The sequence below is a fragment of the Manacus vitellinus genome, unplaced genomic scaffold (assembly GCF_001715985.3).
Source record: "Manacus vitellinus isolate BGI_N305 unplaced genomic scaffold, ASM171598v3 scaffold_4_pilon, whole genome shotgun sequence".
NCBI classification, from domain to species: domain Eukaryota; kingdom Metazoa; phylum Chordata; class Aves; order Passeriformes; family Pipridae; genus Manacus; species Manacus vitellinus.
In genome coordinates, this window is record NW_021940604.1 from 39,169,162 (window position 1) to 39,185,609 (window position 16,448).

Below are 16,448 nucleotides of genomic sequence, written 5' to 3' on the forward strand. Positions count from 1 at the left end.
GGGACTAGAAATTCACTATAAGCACCAATTTTACTGAAAAAAAAAAAATCCCCAGCAATTAGGTTAGGAAAAAAAAAAGCAAAAAGATGAGATACTTAGAAAAGGTTAGAAAAGTCTTCAATTCTGCTATGCGACAAGTAGATTTTTGACTGTTAGAATGTGTCCTTATAACGCTGTCATGTGAAGCACAGCATGTATGCTGACTGCAATTTTTGTAACTTTCAGATTTCTTTAATTTTACTACCAATCTTTTCCACACAAATCCCTATCTGCACACACTGTTATTAGGACTGTCCTTTAAAATAAATCCCCTGAGTATTGTATCCTGTCCAACTTCTTCCTGAAAGAGGCAGAACTTTCCTTCTCACAGGTTTTGGTTTTCTTTTTTTTTTGTTTGTTTTGGTCATTACTAAGCACCTGGATGTTTTAATATCTAAATTAAATATTTAACATCATGGCATAAACTGATAAATAAATTAGGTAAATTTATTAATTTCAAGCACACAGTGTGTGCTTTAGCTACCCTGATAATTAATGACCGAATCTCCTTTTTCTCAAATACAAATTTCATATGCTTTTGAAGCATCAACCAAACCCCAAACTTGTTTATCCTGGAGAGTCTAATTTTCACATGTTCAGTCAATCTGTTAACCATTTTGTATCCTGTGTATGCCAAACTTATGACAACCAGCATCCTGCAGGTATGACAGTTCTGTTGCGCTTTGGAAAGGCCAAAGTAAAGGCACATCCATGTGCATGAAGAAGTCGTTTACTATTAGTAGAAAAGGGGTAAAGGGAAGCACAATATAGCACAATTGAATATGGTTTGAGCCTTCAAGAAGAGAGGGGGAATGATGGATTGTGTTGAAGGTTTTTTTGGTATGTACAAGCTGTGGCACTTCAAACATGGCAATACTGCCAATGCACATTAGTGGGCATTCCTGCTTTTAGAGTATGCCTTTTCTATGCTCTGTATTCTCAGTCTTGGAAGAAGAACACAAGATGATGATATAGGTGTACCCAAAGCAAGGAGTGCATCAAGATAGTTATACCAGAAACAAGTACTTTTAACCAATATTTAGGCCATGACTGCTTGAGGAATGCTTTTCTGGTGCATAGTACTAGGCTACAGTACTCATACGGAGTTCCTTGTATGGATGTTGCCATGCTGACAAAGTTGAGTTTCCTATTTGCTGTAAGAAAATCTGAAGTATATCTCAGTTATAGAAGCGCAATTTAGCTTCCACTCAAGATTTTTAGTATATCTGTCAAGGATCATAAATCTTCACAAGCCTGACCTGCCAGCAAATCTATGATGGCAGAAATCTGTAATGGAGAAAAACCTTTTCACCAGCTCATGAAAAGCTAAGTAGATTAGGTCTAACATTGACCTCTGCTATGGTTTGCTTTTTTATCCTTTAAAGGTTATTTTTGGCATTTGTATTAAGAAAGATTCTGCATCACTCCTTTTCTCCTGTTCGGCCTCCTGCAGTCTGCAGGAACATTTCAGCATTCTGAAGTCCCAACCGTGCAAGAGACTAATTTTTATCTATGTAGTTTTATGCAGGATAAACGAATTTCATCATCAACTCCTCATTCTGAACACATTTTGCAAGGAAAGAGTATTTATAAAATGTATGCACTTTTTGTTTTAGATGAGGTTGGATGAAACCTATTTTATTTTAGTCATTGCATCTCACACAGCAGTGCATTATTCTCTTCTCTAGAAATAAGATGAGGTTGAAGCATATGAATGAAATGTTTAGATGCATAAACTACTAGCCTTTACCTATTTTAGGTAAGTAGAAGAAGGAATTATGAAATCTTTGTTTTATATTAAGAATGTAAAGCAGCAGAAGTTTAATCCATGAACAGCTGTTTTGTATTTGTGTACAACAGCATTTTTACAATACAATATACAGGGAATTTTATTAATATGACCGAATCTTTCTCTAGCCAAGGAAAGCTGCATTTATTGAAGACTAGTATACATCCACGCATGACTTGAATTTTAAATCATTTATCTTTAAAAAAAAGTAAAGGAGAAAAATAAAATCCCAAACCTCTTAGATCTGAGCTAAACCTTTAAGTTCTTCATATTGCAAATCCTTTAATAGAGCCATGTATTTCTTAATCTTTTTAATTCTTCAGTCAACTAATTTGAACTACAGCTGAGTGCTCATTCCAGCGCTGGGTATAATCCTCCCCACCATTCAGACAATTGGCACATGCTTCACACAGTCCTTCATCTTTCAAATTACCCCTCTGAGACAGAAATTATCCCTTCTTCTACAGAGCATCACACATTTTGCTAAGAAAATGAATGCACAGTATTCATATTTAGCATATATGGCCAGTCTTTCTTTGAAATGTCAATTTCTGCTTCCCCTGCTGAAGTTTGCATCTTGTTCTTTTTCCTCCTGGGTAGTCCCTCATATTGTGGACCCAGTCCTTTTATACTTGCTGTATCAAAAGGCTAGCAATAGTAGCTGTTTGATAGGTAGAGCAGAGTACACATAGATCAATTATTTTCAATTATAGTTATATTCAGGAACCCGCTACAAAAATGCTAACAAAGTCTGAGGACAGAGTGAAAATTTCCCATTCCTCTCACTAGTTACTCACAGGAGGTCCTGGTGGCCCCGGTTTTCCTGGGAGACCTGGTTTGCCTCGTCTTCCCTAGAAATAAAAAATTAGAACAGACATTTATAAATATTGTGGCTAGGGACTGATCCGGAACAAGAATGTTAAGAAAACATTTATTGCCTTGCTTGATATGAAAAACCCATAAAAATCAAAACTCATCCAAAATGAATACTCTGTATCAGTCACTGCTTCTAGGATTGCTTTTAATAGTTATGACAAACTATTTGCATCCCTGTAACATCTACTGTCACATTTTAAAACTTTGTCTCAAATATGAGTACACATTGACAAGGATATTAACAAAGCACCTTGATGAGGTGTAAAGAAATTATATTTTGTCTGAATATACCAGAGCTTGGAATGTTACACTGTGCTCCAGCAGTCTGACCTGCACAGTAAGTACATATGTGCAATATTGTCGTGGTCTGAAGAGGGGACGGGACACGAGGAAGGATGCAAGCAGAGTTCTCTATTCAGGCGTGCCCACTCTCTTTTTATCCACTCGGGAGCGGAACGGGCCAGAACATAGGGCGGAGCATGAGACCAACAAGCAGAGGGACAAACCAGCATAGGGACACCGGCAAAAGGGGGAGAAGTGGGGGCAAACTCATGACAAGCCTGGGCTTGTCCAGGCTGCGCACTGTGCAGTGTGAATACAATGAAACCACATAATAACAGCAAAGTCCACACGACAAAGTCCTGCCAATCGCTGCACACTTCTCTCCACGCCCGGAACTGTTCCATCCTGAATTGTGTTCCCTCACACAATATAACCTAATTAAGAAACACCCATATCCTTCTTCCCTGGGATGTGATAACAAGCACACTAGTCAGAGATTTATTTGCAAAAACAATTCACCTTCTTCGTGCAATTACTACCATCTGTGTATATATAATGCACATGCAAATCCTTTGCACTAAAATGTAAGGTCCATAAAAGTCTACTTAAGGGAGACTTTCCACTAAGATTCTAAAAAAAACATGCATATGTAACTACTATAATTTTTTAGTACAGAGTTTACTTGAACAACTGCTGTTTTCACACGTGCTTTTTTTTAGGAAGATCAACATAAAAATGGAAGTAATTTACAGGAATTTACATCTTTATTGCCAAGTCAAAATCTGATGCACATTTTTAGTAGCAACAGGTGAGAACAACTAATATCTAGGTGTGATGGCTAAGAAAAGAAAGAAGCATTATATCCATTAAGACTAAATTTTTCCCTTGTATATGGCAAGTGTAAATTAATGTAAAGCTCTAGGGGGTTGTTCTGGTGAAAACTTGGCTTAAAAAGTGAAAAAATTGAAATGCTTGCTGACAGTTCCCAATTTACACATAGGGGTATTTCTGTAAGCTGTGGTCCCTATTTCTAAGCCTGCTTCTGTATTTTATTAAATAATGATCTCGCACAAACTGCAGAAGTAATCTCAGGAACAGAAAGTAAAATCCAGTTTCACTTTTTCCAGGTGAGATCCCTGATCTGTAAGAAACCACTCTCATGCTCTGCCTTTCATTAATCTTGATGCTAAGGGGAACAAGATGATGACAGTAAGAGTGGAAAACTGTTGAAGGTGCCCCAAGAGAATCCTATGAGTGGTGGAGGAAACTTAGTGAAGAGAGATCAGAAGAGGATGAAAATATATCGGAGTGTACTTACGCTGTAATGCGCTGAATGTGACTATCATGACTACGAGAGTATCTGTTCCCCAGTGTCTTTACTCAGTTGTGTAATTGTTTTATTGTTAATATAATATGCCTTATTATAAGGTGTACAATTTCCTTCACTGTACCCCTGTTACCCTTTCTCCTATTGGTTCCCTCTAAGCCCTTTCCTTATTCATTCTACCCTGCTTCAGCAGTTCTCCCCAGAGACAGTTTCCCATTTGTTCATGTTTAAATAATTCCACCCCTTGTTGCTGTGATTGGCCACTCCTGTCCTCCCAGTCTTCACCCTTCTTTCCAGAAAGGTCCCTGCTCTCCCTTTATAAGCCGGCATCCATGTTTAATAAAAGTCCATTTTGTGTCACACCATGACTACATGCAGAGTGATCCTTCTGGGTCTTGCACAAGGAGGGGTTATGGCTCTCCCCTGGTCAGAAAACCCTGTCTTCCTCACACCTGCAGGTCACCAGGGTAACCTCTTGCCTAGAAGCCAGGGACTCTCCTGAGGAATTTGAAGCCCTTCAAGTTGAAGAATGAACAAATAGCCACATAGCATGTACACTACCACCACGGTTTTATAAAGGTCCTCCATCAGTCACTGTGTTTTAAGGGCAGTGTGGAAAAAAAAAATACCTCAGCATATTTGGAGTGCCAAATTCCTGGGTCTTAACTAGCTGAGACATACACTATGCGCTGAGCTGTTTAATCTCACCAGTACTTGCACATGCAGGGGTTTAACTGGGGCAGTTCAGGATAAATTTTTAGAACCAAAATACAGTAGTAGGTGTGTAAACTGGGATTATGGCTATACTGCCCTTATTACGCACCCCCAGCATGTCCTCTGCTGTGCTGCTAACACAGTCCATACAGCCCTGGGAAAAGCCAGAGATGGAAACTCATCTGGGCTAAGGATGGCCTACAAAAAAAGTGGAGTACTCTTTGACTGGTCAGTTGACCGATGCAGTTCACTGAGCAACTGAGAACCTTGTCTGGCCTGACAGAAGGCACAGTGCCAGGAAAGACACACATGCACAAGGAAAGGGGGCTGTAGTTAGCTAGATCTGTACTTTTGGACTGATATCTACTACAGAAATACATTTGGAAACTAATATTCCCTGACTTTCTTTAAAAAACTCACTAAACTTCCCTTAGAAAGTATGAAAAACAGACTGAGAGGTAACAATGTAAGGAATAAACAAAGATAAATTGCTCCTTACTTTTAAAATAGTCCCTCTGAGTTATAATGATCTACAGTGTTGACTTCTTGAAGCACCTTCCTTTTCCTGTTTGGACTTCTTTAAAGTATCCTGAGGATGACACTTAAAATCTCAGCAGTCTAAACAAAGTATCAAGGAAGTGTCAGGAAGAAGAAGACAGGGCTTTGACTGGCAGACACAACTGTGAACGAGGTGTTAATTACACAGGAAAACATGGAATATGTTGGGAAGGCAATTTTATCTCTGTTTACAAGATGAGCTAAAATTTGATTTATGACATAGCAAAGACAAAACTTGGTGAACTTTCTGAAAAATCAGATATAAAAAAAATAAAAATTGTGGGTAGTTATTTTTAACTGTCATTTTTTAATTAGTAGAACACCTACCCAGTGAAACACAGAAGAAACACTTGCCCAACCTTTTATCTAATCATTATTAGTCATTATGCTATGTTCCATGTAAAGCAACCACAGGGATCAGTATGAAGCATAAGCTTTTTCTAGAGTAATAGAAGTCCTTTTTTTTTTTTTTCTCCAAGCACCTTTATAAACTGATATTTTAATTTTAACACAGAAATGGGTAACAAGCCACTACCTTCCATCAATGCCTTTCAGATAGATACGGAGACTTTAGTGTTAGGAATACACAAAGCTCTACCTACTTGTCAGCATTCCTTCTCTATGACTCCTCAGCATCAGCATGGAATAGATAAAATTTATACTACGGTAACAGTGTAAGTAGAGAAAATCAGTTTATGTTTTTGTTCAGGATAATTAAAACAATTAGAAGAATGTTTTTGACAAGCCAAATATGATCTTGCCTTGAGCAGGCCATGAGCCAGGCTGTGACTAAATATTTACAATTTGATTTTGAGTCATCCTTCTGGCAAGAAAGAAGTGAAAAACATCTCAATGTCCTCTCCAGTTTGTAGAGCAGGCTTAGCAGAGAGCCACAGTTCCCATCTCCTGCTCGGCAGCAGGTCTTGGCAGCCCCATAACAGCCGTACTTACTGCCATACTGCTGTGCATAGGGCTGACAGCCAGCACAGGAGGCCCATTACCTTTATTTAGTTGAGTTCACTGAGCAAATACTGAGGTTATAAACCCACTCAAAATATAAATAAAAGCCCTAGGCATCACATTCTTCCTTTAACTAAACAAAAAATGCAATACCACCTACACTAACTTAAAAAGGATACGTAGTGTCAAAGTTATCTAATGCTACTGAGCATATCTGAAGAAGACCTAAACAGTTGCTGGTTATTTCCCTTGTGTTGCATATATTTTTTGATGGCAATTAATGTGATAGGAAGTTTTCTACATGTTACTGATATTGTATCCTATCCCCTTCACTCATCAAGAGCCTGCCCCCAACTAATTTGGACAGTTGGCTACTTTCCTCTTTTCCATGGGACAGACTTCAGCTAAGATACACACACAAATTATGCAAATAACAACTGCTTGGTTAGGGGCAAACAAAGACAAAATACTACAAATAAAATAAATGAGAAATTTTGTGCTTCAGGAAACCCAGCTGAGTGCCCAGCTGAAGTACATGGTCAGCTGCATTCTTTATTTCTCTCTTCCTTTGCCCCTTCTATGAATTGAAATTACTTGATGAGTTTTGCTTTACATAAGAAGAAAAGCTGTTCAGAAGAGGAGATCTGTCCATCCTTCCATGGGCTTGTGCTCTGATTCTGACTGCTGGCCCTGGGAATTGCTGCAGGTCCGATGTACAGTGCAAGAATTCAAAGCCTATTTTGTAACCCCCTGCTGTATCATATTGCATCCATCTATTTGCATATATCTAACTTTAGAAGAGTGAAATATCTAATCCTAGTGTTTAAAAAAAGGTATGGATTATTTAAGAATAAAATTGAGTAGAGTTATGTAGGAATACCGACATTATTTATGGAATTAATAATTTAAAGAACACCCATACTTGAATACGAAGGCAGAAGTTCTTAGAATAAGCCCGTGTGCATTTTCAAGGAAAACTGCTAATTAATGGTTCTTGAAACACATCACATTTCAAAACAGGAACTAGTTCTAGGGAATGTAGAAATCTGGGCTTTAAAGTCTTATCTACTACAGTTGTTATGCAAGATTAATGAGGCTTATGTAGTTCATTTGCCAAGGTAAACTAAGATTCTCTTGGATAATCCTCAAAACCAGACTGACAAAGGAACAGATAGAATCAAAACAGGAGGCAGGTGGAAAGTAAAGACCTCCATTTCAAATGCCCAACCCACAGATGCCCCACCAGTGCCTTGGCTGCCTAAACACAGCTATGTGAGTGGGGCTCTGGGCAGCTGAAAGGCTGTTACTCCAGATGCCCAAAGTTGCCACTAAGCAGCCAGACAAGTCCTAGTGTCCACACTAATTCAGAGTACAGCAAAGAGGCTTTCCTTTGTCTCAGTCCTCTAAGCTTCACAGCTTTCCCCCTCTGTTTGGAATCCAGCATGCCTGGTAGTTCACCTGAAGCTTGCAAAGCTGCAACCAACTCTAACCCAGGGAAAACCCAGCCCAGACCAAAGCCAGTGACAGTGCCCTGCTCTGTTTTATGGTAAAAACCTTGGCAGACTGACATTTCAGGGGAATGAAGGCAGATGTCATATGGCAGTATCAGTAAGAAAGTCAGCTCAAGAGCAAATAGGAAACAGAAGATTAGAATTAATCACAAAAATCAGATCAATCACCCATCAAACCCAGTTGCTTAGCTGTGCACATCTAATGACCAGTTGTAGGATAGAAGAATGTTCTCCAGAATCCCAATCAACTATGACAGATCAGAAACTGAAAATTACAAATCTACAACAAATGCACAGCCTGAACTGAGTCATTATTTGTATCTACACATTTAGCAAAAAATTTGGTAATTTTTCAAGAGGACTTTGACATTTAACCACCTGACTGCACAGCTGCAGATAAATAAGAATTTTGTCATTAACTCTGGTAGTGGCACAACTGCATAACTATGGGAGGCTTTTTTATCCTTAGAAATCTTGTAGTTTGGATACTCTCTTTCCTAAATTGGAAATCTATGTCACAGATAATAAAACCTTTTTAACTTCAATAATACAGCGTTAGGACTTCAGTGTACAATTCCTTCTTCAATCCTATTAACTTTGGTCTCTAGGATGTATTATGGTATCCAGTGTATTACAGATTAACCTCTGTATTAAATGTTAAACCTGAATAAACTCACAGGAAATAAGGCCAGAAGGCAAGAAATTAAGGCGTTTGCAGAAAACAAGTGCAAGTCTGTCCCTCATGTCCCACTAAAGCCTTTCAGACACACAGCTCACAGAAGAATACAGAGAGCACACAGACCCTAATGCTCTGTTTTCGAAGAAAAGTCAGTAGGGAGCTCCTCACTAATGCAGAAGCATTCTTGCGCTCAATCTTGGGTTTCCAATTTTAGGAATGATTTCCAATATCTTTAATTTCTCTATTGTGGTATTAATAAAATGCTAAAAGGGAAAGCCTAACCACACTACATAAAATTCAAATGCATTTAACAAACATAAAAAGAAAGTCCTCAAATAAGCCTAGCAGTGCTGAGAAGTCAAATGTGACAACCTATTTTGCCAACAAATCACTACAAAAAATCACTACAAAAAATTTTTCAAATGTATCCACCGATGTTCAATTGAAATCCAAAATCATTTGCAGAAATAGTTTTCAACTACATTTAGATAGTTTATACCTTAATTTTTACTTTTGAGAAAAAAATTTCTTATTCTCTCATGTTTTTATTCCTTTTGCTGAAAGAATAAAAGAAATATTAATAATAGAGTATTTGGAAGAGAGTCTGAAAACTCTAAATGAGTTCTTAAAAGTTAATTAATTACTGCTATTCCATTAAAAGTTAGATTTTAATTTCTTCAATGGAATTTAACAAGGGAATTAAATTAAAAATAGAACTCTTCTAATTGATAAAGCTTTCTTTAGCATTCTAAATTACAATGGTTTCATAATTTTTAAATGCCAAAGTGGGATTTTTTTTTTTCTTTTTTTTTCCTGTATCCTATTTTACTAGTTTTGTACTTTAAGCTAGAGATATTCTGGTAGAAAAACTGAAAATTATTTCCCTGTTTTACATTCAGCATTTTTGGACTATAAAATATCAGAGTGAAGGAACATACAGCACTCCAACTTAAAGATAAAATTAGATTAGAGCTTTTCATACTTAAAAACAACTTACATCAAAGTCAAGAAGGACTGAGAAGATAAAAAGAGATTCCAAAACTCTAGAGCTTTAGCTGTGAAGAAAATTGTTTGCAGTGTGCCAGGAGCCTGACCTACTGTGCAGTAATTATCATTGTTCTGTAAAGCTTGTTTTACAATTGGTTAAGTACGACATTTACTCACTGAACTAGAAAACAAATTATGTCAAAGAAATATTTAAGTTCTATAAAGCAGATAAATGTAATCTGAATTTAAATTCATTTTGATGTCACTCTAAATAATTATGTTAAGAAAATCTAACAGCTCCCCATCCATTTATTTATTTAGGAAGATTTTCCGCTATGTCATAATAATTTTATTCATGCTTGATTAGAAAAATTTATAATCTCAAAGAATAAACTTTATTAGCATAAAACAAGTACTGTAATTCCATGAGATCTCTACAAATTTGTAATTTTAGTGAAATCAGTGCTGAAACACTAGATATTACAACGGATTCTCAGTTTTATGAGGTATTTAATTTATTATTAAGATAATGCTAAAATAACTTCCCCTTAAGTGAAGTATTTGGTATTATAAACAAAACAATTGGAAATAAGGAAGTTCTTTCAAAAATATTTACTTCAAGACACCTGCAACATCCCAATGAATAGAGGATCAAGAATATCACAGGCTGTGATATCATAGAAAGATTTGTAAATGCTTGAACTCAATTAATCACTGGAACCAGGGAAACCACCAAGACAGAGAATCAGTTTGTTTAAATACATATAAAATATTTTTAAAAAATACTACTAATCCATAAAGAAGTTGTTGGCAGCTATGCTGAGAATAAGCTAGAGCTAATTAATTAAAAGTCACAGAATTGTTTGCGTTGGAGGGAACTCTTGAGAACATTTAGTATAATCCTTCTTCTCAAGCAGGATCAGTTGTTCAGAACTGTATCTATATAAGCTTTGAATATCTCCACAGGTGGACACTCCACAACCTCTCTGGGCAACCTGTATCAGTATTTGACCACCTTCACAATAAGAAAGTGCTTTCTTGTGTTTAGATGCAATTTTTTTGTTTTTAATTTGTACCTATTGCTTCTTGTCCTGTCACTGGCTACTGCAGAGGAGAATCTGCCTCCCTCTTCTTTGTTCCCTCCCATCAGGTATTTATATACACTGATAAGATTCCCCTGAGCCCTCTCAGTCTGAAGAGCCCCAGCTCTCCAAGCCAATGAAAGTTTATCCAGCCTATGAAAGTTGCTCCAGTTCCTTTAATGTGCTTTGTGGCCCTGTGCTAGACCCACTTTAGTATGTCTACATCTTTCTTAACATGGTCTCACCAGTGCTGAGCAAACGGGACGGATACCTCCCCACACCTGCTGGCTGCTCTTTTGAATGCAACCCAGGATATTCTGGGCCTCCTTTTTTTTTGGCCCTGAGGATGCACTGCTGGCTTATGGTCTGCTTATTATCCAGAAGGTTCTTCTCCACAAAAATTTTTCCCAGAGAGTTTGTTCCCAGTGTATACTGATATCTGAGGTTGTCCCTCTCTAGATGCAGGATTTTGCATTTCCCCTTGTTGAACTTCATGTGAGTTCCCTTACACCAGTCCTCTGCTACATTCTGCCTTATTGTCCATGCTGTTAATGAGGATGTTGAACAGTACTGGCTCTAGTAGTAGCCCTGGGGTAGTAGTCACTACTGATGCATCTCCAACTGGACTTTGTGCCGCTGATGATAAATCTCTGGACCTAGTGGTTTTCAATCCACTTCACCATCCACCCATCTAACCTGTACTTTGTCAGTTTGTCTGTTAAGTTGACAAGATGAAATTATGGGAGATAATGTCAAAGGCTTTGCAAAACCTGAGGTCAACAACATCCAGTGCTCAGCTCTCGTCCACCAAGCTAGTCAAATCATAATAGAAAGTGAAGCATTTAGTCAAGCATAATTTCTCTTTCATAAATCCATGCAGACTATCCCAATCACTTGCTTGTCCTTCATGTGTGTGGAAATGGTTTCCAGGAGGATTTCATCTCTCACATTCCCAGGGACTGAGGTGAAGGCTATTGGCCTTTAGTTCCCTGGACCTTTCTTTGTGAAGACATAAGTGATATTTGCTCTCTTCCAGTCTTCAGGAACCTCTCCCAGTCATCATGACCACTCAAAATAATCAAGAGAGGCCTTGCAATGACATCAGACAGGTCCCTCTGCACTTGTGGATGCAATGTGTGAGGCCCCATGGACTTACAGAGCTGTGGACTCCATTTGAAGCTGCCTGGGTACAAAAGTCTGAAAGCAAAGAGCTGTCAGCACTACTTCAGTAGCACTTGGTCCTGTGCCTTGTGCCCTTCTGCATGACCTGCTGTGCAACCTGCTGTACATCTACTGGTTACTTCTGCTATTGCTGCACAAACTGCTATTACATAGTCCTTGTCCTGGCCTGGGATAAAAGGGTGCTTGACTGTCCCTACTCAGGGGTCAGCTGGAAAAAAGGCTGCAGGCACCTGCTGGTCAGGGACAGCTGATAGAGTTACCCTTACCTGGAAACAACAGGTATCCTCAGTATCCTCATAAGTTTCCCAAATCTCAGAAAAAGTGCCCAGAATCTCAAGTTATCAAGACAACCTTAAAAAAGCCAAAACTCTGGTACAAACTGCTGTGTATTTTAGCTGCATGCTGGGCCTGGGTCTTCTACAGGCTAACTGAGAATGAAAAATGTCCCTTTCTAGATTTCACAGTATAGCTGCCTAACAAATAGTATTTATAAAAATAATACTTTTCTAAATACTAAAAAATAGTATTTATAAAAATGCATAAAGTTCAGGGAAAAATTCATGCTACAAAGATATCCAACTGAAATTAAGCATTAATTTTCAAAACATTTTGAATTTTATTTTGGAAATATAAATTTCAATGCATTTAACTTCACTGCGTTTAACACAGTAAAGGCAGAATCTGGAAAACTCCATTCATTCTGTAAATTATAGGTAGTAGAAATTTTTAAGAAAGTAGAACATGACAAAATTATTTGAAGACTTCAGAAAATTCTTTACGTGGGGAGCTGATGGACCTTAGTTGAATTTTTTTCAGAAATTAATGGAATGGTGATTTGATTATAGAGAAAAAAACTCTAAATACCTCTTTAATATAAAACAGACGTAAATAAAAGAGTTGTTGAAGGCCATTGGAGGATTAGCTACATGCCAAAGTGTAAAATAAAATATATATTTTGAAATATGTGATTGACAAGAAACACTGGAAGAAGGAAATCAGGGAGATTTGTGAAGTCTCGTCTTTCAACAGGAAACTGTACTTCTGTGAAAGATATACATAACTAAAAAGTGCAGGCATACTGAGAAAAATAATGAAGTTCTGCATAACATAGAGACAGGAAGATGGAGTAGTTGTCCACTGTGGTTTAAATTCCATGCAATGTTAGCTTAGCACCCAATCTCTCTATTATTTGTAGGCCAGTAATATCGACTAGGGACTTTTCTGAGTAACGTCAAGTTACCTTCTGTAACTCCTGATGCCATTCTGAGCACTTGTGTAATAGTATCAAGTTGCTGCAGCAGTAACATGCCTGAAGCCAACATGCTGGATGCTGAAAAATTGCAGATGAACGTAGTGCCTGCCCACAGAATGGTCTAATGTTTCTTACAAAGGAATGAGGAAAAGGGAATGAGTAGCTGTTTCTGCTGGCTCACTTCTTTCAGTGACCAAAACTAAAACCTAAAGCTATTACTGAGCAAGGTCTCATGTCTAAGATAAAACACTTCACTAAAGATAAAAAACCTAAAAAACTGTACAAAGTCACTAATGGGAGAGTGAGAGGAAATGCCGGCCTTTTGTAAGAATGGCAAATGTGTGAGGACTACTTGAGCCCACAGGAAAACACAACATTGGCTAACAGATGTGAATGAAAGTGGGTACTTTGGCCTTTCTATCTCATTTTGTATTGTCACTTACCTAAGTGACTAGCTCTAACGTGAGTCTTCTGCATGTTTCTTCAATATCACCATTAACAGTTAATTCTCCTCAGTTCCTTTTATCTTGCTTCAATGTGTATTGAGAGGTCTGTAAGTTATACACTTAATGATTCTCGTCTCAGCTCCTTATTAATCTAAGGCAAATTTTTAAAGGAGTTGAGCACTTAGAAGTGCTCCTGATGTAAGTGGAAATTAAAATTTTGAATATAACAAGTACAGTATACATGGAAAGTTTTAAAAAAAATTTCATGCTCTCAAAGTGTGGCATCCAAATTGAATAGACACATTTAGGTGTTTTTGAAGTGACTTTAGTTGTCACTAATATGTTACAGTTCAACTCTGCAAAATGGACACAATATCACTTTTAGGTCTGAACAATATGTTGAAGAAAAAATTCTTAGCTAGTTACACACTCAATAATATGCTTTAATCTTCAGAAGACAGCCCATGACAAAAGCAATAACTTCACATAATGTGAAAGATTTGGAGGATCTGCTGGAAGTAGAACAGAGGAACATGACATCTGTAATTGAATAAAAAGGAACATTTAATAGCCATTAGATGTGCACTGTCCTGTTTGTCATTAAACAGAGCAGAGATCTTGTTACAAATGGTATGTTATTGTGTAATTAAATGTATTGCAAATGTGAAAGCACATGGGAGTTGAATTAAGACTGCAAACAATGTTGTTAGTGCTTGGGCAGGAGTGGCCACCACGAAGGGTATTGTTGTGAGCATCTTACTGGTAGAAAGATAAAGACAGATGCCAAGGCTCTACAGTTTGCTGTTCCCATTGTTTGGCTCAAGGCAGCTGTGTGCATGGCAAGATTACAAAACAATCAGTGCTCCTGTTTTCATAGATGTTGGAGTGAGACAGCAGTTCTATTTTATATGTGAGTAGGAAAACGTCCATGAGGAATCAACACCCCAATTCCCACTGCAAAATGGAATAAAATAAAAAAAGTATTTTCAAATTCATTTATCCACCATTAAATATGATACAGTGTGTTAGCTCTGAATTTTTGTATTAAAAAAGTAAGAAATTACAGGAGCAATGTTTCTAAAAACACAACCATATTTACAACTGTTCCTAAAGGAGAACTAATAAACTGTGTCTTTCCGCAGATTCAATACTCCACAGAAAACTTTAAATATGCTAAAACTGGATATCTATAGCTTTTCACAGTATCCTGGATATTTAACAGCATAACAGTAAGAGTCATGGTAATTTTAAAATCCTTAATAAGCATGTTCATATGTTAGTAAATATGTTTTAACAACATATTCATCGCATAACTTTGAAATCTCCTTTACTACATTGACTTTTTCTGAATGGGTTCTTAATCCTTATGTGTGAAACTTAAACTCAACTTTCATATCTTTGTGTTCAACTTAAATGAAATTTAGTACTATTTTTACAACTTAAAAACCAACATAAAACATAGCTTTGGGGTTCATTTTGTTCAAGAACTAGTTCCCTGTCAGTATAATTACTATTACTGTAATCATTAAACTAGCCTTTAATAATTCAGTATAGTCTATTAAGATCAACGATGAGAAATACTAAATCTTTTCACTTCAGATATTTTAACTCAGATATTAAAAGCAAGATGCCTAAATCAAACAAGAAGAGTTGAGATCAAACTTCAAAACCATAAATTGGGCACAACTTAATTTACAAAAATATTAAAATGTTTGAGTCTTAATAACTTTCCAAACTTTTAGGAACACACTAGATTATAAACTTATAAAACTGAATTATTTCTTGTACACAATCATAAATATTTGTTATCGTTTCTACTGAACTACAATAAGTCAGGGGAAACAAAAACAGAACATGGAGAAACCAGTCAGTCAGTTACTTCATTATATTAAAATTCTGAAAAACCAAAGGTTTATTTCATGTATTTTTCATAATCTACCCACCCTTCCCCACCACCCTTTACTGTATCTTCTTTTTTGTATATGTGTTTTAGGCTCTGACACTTGTGTAATGGCATCTACAAGGCCTGGGTCAACAGTACTGGTTTCTGTTAATATTTTAGATAATGACCCTAAATTCATATTTTCATATATCTTAGATGTTGTAAGGTATGGTTCACCCCTGCAATCAAATGAAAAGTTTTAATATTATTAAACTTAAAATTATAGCAGAAACACATTGCACAAAATACAATATCTACATCTGTGCTGCCAGTCATTAAAACACTTTAGATGGTTGAAATTGTTAAATCTCCCTCAACTGGAGAGAACTCAAGTGTCAAAGCTCAGTTTGTTTTCAGCATGCTTCATACTCAGCTGCTACCTTACCATTTTTTATTAGTGCTTAGACAGAAGTTGCACATCAAGGTCAGTCAGCACACTCACCAGTTGTTCACTGAGTTTACTCACCCTTTGACCTTCTTTGCCAGGTGGACCTTGGGGACCCTCCAGCAAACCCTGAAAATACGAACATTAGACAAATAAAACATTCAGTGTTATTTTCATCTTCTATTATTCTATAGAAGTAAGACTAGTCCAAAGAGCCAGATGTCAAGACAAGGCCTTTATTTCTAATAATAAAAATTGGTTATTCATAACAATTCTTTCAATGTTATATTAAGGTTCAAAAAAAAAATGCAAACAACAGTTATGACTCACATTCCACCATATAAAGGCTTTGGAAAAGAAAAGGTAAGTCAGCACTAATTAAGCATAGTTATATTTAACTACAATATTATATGAAAAGTGAATATTCTATTAAGTTA

General features: G+C 36.9%; 1 protein-coding gene across 1 annotated transcript in view; it reads right to left on the reverse strand.

The window, feature by feature from the left end:
- The window catches only part of COL19A1 (collagen type XIX alpha 1 chain), a 184,923-nt gene that overhangs the window by 57,488 nt on the left and 110,987 nt on the right, over nucleotides 1-16,448 (reverse strand). Inside the window, exons 15-16 of the mRNA XM_018078330.3 lie at nucleotides 16,093-16,140; nucleotides 2,626-2,679 (exon numbers count right to left, since the gene is read on the reverse strand). Of these exons, the coding sequence (XP_017933819.1) occupies nucleotides 2,626-2,679; nucleotides 16,093-16,140 (102 nt within the window). The remainder of the gene's footprint in view (nucleotides 1-2,625; nucleotides 2,680-16,092; nucleotides 16,141-16,448) is intronic.